This window comes from Hylaeus anthracinus, unplaced genomic scaffold (assembly GCF_026225885.1).
Source record: "Hylaeus anthracinus isolate JK02 unplaced genomic scaffold, UHH_iyHylAnth1.0_haploid 11530, whole genome shotgun sequence".
Taxonomy (NCBI): Eukaryota; Metazoa; Arthropoda; class Insecta; order Hymenoptera; family Colletidae; genus Hylaeus; species Hylaeus anthracinus.
Genome location: NW_026533953.1, coordinates 1 through 6,545, shown reverse-complemented (window position 1 = coordinate 6,545; position 6,545 = coordinate 1). Strand labels below are relative to the sequence as shown.

General features: G+C 52.0%; 1 protein-coding gene across 1 annotated transcript; it reads left to right on the top strand.

The window, feature by feature from the left end:
* Window positions 1-5,192: 5,192 nt before the first annotated feature.
* On the top strand, window positions 5,193-5,729 carry LOC128896556 (histone-lysine N-methyltransferase SETMAR-like; the record flags this gene model as incomplete). Its single annotated transcript, XM_054159920.1, has 2 exons — window positions 5,193-5,456; window positions 5,550-5,729. Coding segments are annotated over exons 1-2 (444 nt in total), but the record flags the coding sequence as incomplete, so codon positions are not given.
* Between the last annotated feature and the right edge of the window lie 816 nt (window positions 5,730-6,545).

Below are 6,545 nucleotides of genomic sequence, written 5' to 3'. Positions count from 1 at the left end.
CCAAATTGCAGAAGGGTAGATAAAATAAAATTAATGAACGCGAGCTTTTAAAAACGGAGAGTTTCTGTATACGTAACAAAAACGACGAATCCATGCGCGTAGGAAACACAATGAAAAATTAATTCCCGATTGTATGGTACCAACCGTTAAGCATGGGGGTCAGTTTGTTATGATATGGGGTTGTTTTGGGGCAAATCAGACTGTTGATATAGTGCATATCGGAGGAATCTTAAAAAAAGAACATTTGGAAATTTTGCGTGACAATGCAGTGCCGTCTGGTAAACGATTGATCGGACGAAATTTTATATTGCATAATAAATTATGCAAGAATTTTTAAATACCCGTTACCCTGGAAGATAGATCGGTCAAGGTGGCCCAATAAATTGGCCTTCTATCTCACCTGATCTTACACCCCCTGATTTTTATTTATGGAGCTACCTGAAAAATGTCGTTTATGCGCATAGGCCCACATCTTTTTTTTTTTTTTTTTCTTTTTCTTTACGTGAGGAAATGCGTTTACGCACGCCCCCTCATTATGAGGGGGTAGTGTGGGACTCGCCCCTTGATTTGATATCAAGGGTAATACCCACTAAAACCTCACGGTGGCCGGCCACGGCGCATTGGGGAGGGGCACCGGGATCTCTTACGAACGCTACCGGTGCCCCCCCCCCCCCCCGCGCCTCTCCCCCCAACGAAGGGAGGAGTGTCATCTCCGGTGGGGAGTGAATACCTCCCCACCTGACCGCGGGTGCCACAGCCCCCGGTCTCGCCTGTTCCTTTTAGTCGCCTCTTACGACAAGCAGGGATTACTGTGGGCGTATTCTGTTCCCCGACCACAGGGAAAGCATAGGCCCACATCTAGAGAAGACATGATGGAACGCATTCGTCGGACTTGCACTGCCATCCCCAGGCAAACTTTACTCAAAACTGTAGGCCACTTCCAAAGACGTTTACGCTTATGCTTACAAGAAAATGGGTGCACTTTCGAACAATTGATTCGTGGTTGACTGACCCAAGTGGACGGCATCGTGGAAGGCAAGGGGATTCACGATAATCAAGCACCCCATCGTGAGAGGCAACGGGACTCATGCTAATCAAGCACCTCAAAGGAAACAGTCCTTACTATGTCCACGACGTTGTTTCTGGGTTGTTGCATCCGGCCCTGTCGGTGCCCCTTTTCATCGACCTCGCATTGCGAATAGTTAAGATCAGATACTTTTAGGAATGCGCTTGACAAACGATTCGGATACCGTTTCTCGGGAACCGAATCGTGCGATCTGCAAATCAGCGAAATAGGCGTCAGCGCTCAACGCCAGCACATCCGCTGAACTTGGGACCCCTCCCGATTTCAACGGATGCCGAAGCGAAGGTTCTCGAACGCGGCTCGTGCCATGCGAGGATCAACTAATATATAAACCCGTGGACACGCCCCACGGCGCTCTTTTTTATTCCGCTGTCAGTACGTTCTCATCGTGGTGATTACCGAAATCTTGTAGTCGCGGACAGGTTAACTTCACGCGTTGCCGTTACCTACTAAAGTCCGACGTATAATTGGTTAAGATCACATCGAACCTTTATCGTCAATCGAACACGCACTCAGCGTCGCGCTTTGGTCGTCAAATACTAAATTATTGTAGTCACGGATAGAGTAAACGTACGCGCGCCGCGTCGCTGCCGAAGAAAGTCCGTTGTTAATTAGTAGAGACCCGTGTCGCGAGTGATAGTTGCCGACAAATAGATCCTTGCAACAGCACAGCCCTGGGACCACAACAGATAGCTGGTACAACCAAACTATAAGACCGACAAGCGGTAACGTACCTACATAATTGTATACTTGATTTTCCAAAACCAATATTGTAATATAAACTCGTTATTTTGTAACAATACATATTTATATGCTAAACCTTGAAAACAATCATTGCAATGCCGAATTGCTCTTTCCCGTTAGCGAATATAGTTAAGGTGAGCTTTAGCTCCTTAATTGAAGACTAAGATCCCAAGAAAGAGTCACAGATAAGCTGGGACGTAACAGGGTAACGCTAAGAGTAGGGAGCATGAGGCTGGATGCATGCTTTCCTGGCACTGGGGCAGTTGGTCGAGGTCACCATGCCTCTTCCACAAACCTCCAGGTCGGGTCAAAAACCACAACCTAGCTGATGTTCCCTTATACCAGGGAGGCGCTTCGGCGTCTTCCTGGGCAGGGAACTTCGGCGAAGTTGGCGGGCTGCGTCCGGTCAAGACCACTCATCGCGCCTCCTCGTGGGGCTCCTGGGTCTCCGCTTCAGCAGTCGGCGCTTGCTTGCGAGAACCGACTTGCTGGATGCGGAGGGCGAACGCAGTGAGCTGGCAACGGCACGGCTTTCTTGTTGACGACACGGCAAGAGAAAGGTAGTTCTGGGTACGGCGCCCACCTGCAATGGAGCGCCTTGACTCATGAATAATGGACAATAATGGTTTGAACGTTTACGGTGCAGAGGGTGTCGGATCCCTCAGTACCGGCGCGGTGAGGAGTAGTCGACCAGGCTCCCCCGCGTCGTTATCTTAGGACTGGGAGAACCCCGGGGTCGACCACCAGGCCCCTGGGTTCAGCAATGCGCCTCGTAGCGGTGGCGAGCGCCTCCGACGGCGACGCCGACTCTGATGAGTCGGCTAGCTCCGTCTGGTAGGGGCGCTCCCTCCAACCCGCGTCTAGGAGGAAACGGGGTCGCCCTCCTACCACAGAGGACCAGGTCGGCCTCGCGGAGGCGAAGCGTCTGACGCTTCGCGAGAGGGAGCCGGACCTGGCGATGGACGTCACGGGCACCTTCGTGTCCTCCGTCCCCATCTCCAGGTCCTGCTAGCCCCTCGAGGGCGAAGAGGAATTAGTCGCGGAGATGCGCCATGCCCCGACCGCTGAGTTGGGCTCTCGAATCTTTGAGAGCTCGGAGGCGGTCCTGAGGGTTGCTAGGTGCTCTAACAACCTTCAGGGACCGATGGTGCGCCAGCTGCGGATGGCAGCGGCCACCATAAGGCACGCCGCCATCGAGCAGTGTAAGCGTGCCAAAACCTCGATCCGGGAGGCGGAGCTCGAGCGGACGGTCGTGGAACTGAGGGCTCGTGTAACCGAGCTCGAGGCACGGCTGGCGCGGGGGCCGGACGCGGTTGCTCGTGTGTCGGCTGTGCCGCCGCCCGTCGCTCCACTGTTGTCGCGGGCAGCTCCCCCTTCGAGGCCGGGAGCGTCCTCCGCGGCTGCGTCGTGTTGGCCTGCGGCCTCAGGTCCTGCGCCCGCTGGTCCATCGCAGGGTTCTGCAACCGGTGCCGTGGGCGTAGAGGGCCTCATACGTCGCCTTTGCGGTGAGATAGAGGTGCGCCTCTCGGCGCGCCTAGGGGCGGTCTTGCTAGTGACCGCCGCGGAGCGTGCTCTTCCCCGGGTACCGCGAGCCGTGCCGGCTCCGCCTGCGCGGAACCCTGGCCCCTCCAGAGCGGGGAGTCCTCCTGGGGCGGGCAGCGGGTAGCCCGCGAAAAAGAGGAGGGGTGGCAAAAAGAGGAGCGGGATGGGGAAAGCGGGTGGGCCGCTGCCCCTCCCGCTCCTGCCTTGCCGGGCCGAGACCGGCCCCGTGCTGCTCCTGCTCCGGCTGCGTTCCAGGCGAGGCCTCCGCTCGCGCCTGTTGCGCCCTCTCTGCCGCGTCCGACACCCGAGACGTGGTCGAGAGGCGGCGCGCTCGCGCTCTCGCAGGGCCGGCCAGCCGGCGCTCCGGCTCCGGCCGAGCCGCAGGTTCGGCTGCCGCCGGCGCCGAAGACGGCGGCGGTGGCCCTTACTGTCGCCCTGGGAAGCGCAATGACCTATTCTGAGGTCATGGCGAAAGCGGTCGCCGAAGTGCGGTTACGGGATGTCGGCGTCGCCGGCATCCGATACCGCAAGGAGCAGACCGGGTCCTCCATTTCGGAGATACCGGGCCCGGACAGTGCTGCCGGGGTGGACCGTCTGGCCGGTCGCCTGGCGGAGCTTTTCGCCGGCACTGACGTGAGGGTGTCCAGGCCCGTTAAGTCCGCCGAGGCGCGGATTAGCGGCCTGGACGAATCCGTCACGGCCGACGGCGTGGCGGCGGCGACTACTGCCGTGACCGGGTGCCGGGTGGACGAGGTCCACACCGGCATCATCCGGCGTTCCGGGTCCGGGCTGGGCTCGGTCTGGCTCCGCTGCCCGGCGGCTGCCATGAGGGCCCTCCTGGCGACTGGCCGCCTACTGATAGGCTGGTCGTCCGCCAGGGTGGAGGCTCTTGCCGCACGTCCCCTCCGGTGCTTCAAGTGCCTGGAGCTTGGACACGTGCGGCAATCAAGATAAAAAATTAACTTCTGTATGGTGGCCCGGTTGGCTACCGACCCTCGGATTAGTTGCTAGCTTCAGGTCATGTAAGTGGTGACCTAATTGTCCACCCTGGGTTGACCTAAATGTGGTTTCAGTTTACGTAGTCGTAGGATTGACTGAGTGACTTCGGTGTTTCTCCTTGTAATTAACATTTAAGGGCCACGGGAAAAAAATTTTTTAAATATGGTTTCGAACGTAAAATTTTCCGCTCTTTCAAAATCCGAATTGAAAAATATAGGCTTCCATAAGAAAAACGCGATTTGACCTTCAATTAACCTTGAAAATTGATTTCAAGGTAACATCTGACTATACCAATCAGCGGCCTCCATTTTTTTGAGCAACCTTTGTCTAGGTCATTTTTTCCGTAGCGTGCAAAAAACCAGATATCTAGCTGGGTAGATTAAAATGGCCCACCGTGTATAATCTTATAATATTATATAATATTAGGTTAAGGAAAAAGTAATCCATTATTTCTCCGCTAGATGGTTGTAGTGATCTCGTAAAGTATTGGTCATACAACTTCGGGTTTGTACTCGTTCGGAAAGTGACATTCTGTACTACAAAAAATTCTTCTTTAGTTTTGTGATTGGTTGATTCAGTTGTGATTTATAGGGTGTCAAAAATGGAAGTTAACAAAGAGAAAATTCTGTACATTTTACAATTTTGCTTTGATAAAAGCGAAAATGGAAGGCAGGCGGCTGAAACTGTGAATGAACTTTATGGTTCGGATACTGTAACAGTTAATTACGTGCAATTTTGGTTTCGTCGATTCCGTTCCGGTGTTTTCGATGTTAAAGATGCACCTCGCACAGGTAGGCCCGTCGTCGAAAATGTCGATAAAATCATGGAAATGATCGAAGTAGACCGGCATGTTAGCTGCCGTAGCATCGCCCAGAAACTAAAGATCGACCATAAAACAGTTTTAAACCATCTCCATATAGCTGGATTAAAAAAGAAGCTCGATGTCTGGGTGCCACACGAATTGACGCAGAAAAACATAATGGATCGAATTTCCATTTGCGAAGCTTTGGCCAAACGGAACGAAATAGACCCATTTCTTAAACGGATGGTGACTGGGGATGAGAAATGGGTCACATACGATAATATTGTGAGAAAACGATCATGGTCAAAGCGCGGTGAAGCGTCTTAAACGGTGACCAAGCCAGGACTTACGGCCAGAAAAGTTCTTCTGTGCTTATAGTGGGACTGGAAAGGAATCATCCGCTACGAACTGCTTCCATATGGCCAAACACTAAATTCGGACCTCTACTGTCAACAATGGGACCGGTTGAAGGTAGCGATTGACGAGAAGCGACCAGAATTAGCCAACAGGAGAGGTGTTGTGTTCCATCAGAACAACGCCAGCCCACACACGTCTATAGTGACTCGCCAGAAACTCCGAGAGCTTGGTTGAGAAGTTTTAATGCATCCACCTTATAGTCCGGACCTGGCACCAAGCGATTACCATCTTTTTTTAGCCTTCCAAAACTTCCTTAGAGATAAGAAATTGGCATCCAGAGAAGATAGTGAAAATTACTTAGTCGACTTTTTCACCAATAGAGACCAGAGTTTTTATGAGAGAGGCATTATGAAATTACCTTCGAAATGGCAACAAATTATCGCACGAAACGGCGCATATTTGACTCAAATCGGACAATCTGAACCATGAAAAATAAAGACTTCAAATGAAGGTAAAAATAATGAATTACTTTTTCCCCAACCTAATATATACAGGGTGTCCCAAAAATGTTGGAGGTTCTTGAAAGGGGTGGTTCGAGAGGTGATTTGAAACAACTTTTTCCTTTGCAAAAATGTCCGATGGGGCTTCGTTAAGTAGATATTAATAAAAAAACTCGACTAATCAGAGCGCGCGGATACCGTTGGAGCGGCCGCGTCAATATCCTTCGATGCACTTCGCGTATGAGAGCGGCTACCTAGCGCGTAGCCATCGCTATCGCGGCCGCTCCAACAGTATACGCGCACTCTGATTGGTCAGTGTTTTCCGTTAATATCACCTCAACGAAGCCTTGGACAACAATTTCGCTAAGGAAAAAGTTGTTTCAAATCATCCCCTGAACTACCCTTTTCAAGAACCTTCAACATTTTTGTGACACCCTGTTGTTACATATACAGAAACTCTTCGTTTTTAGAAGCTCGCGTTCATTAATTTTATTTTATCTACCCTTCTGCAATTTGG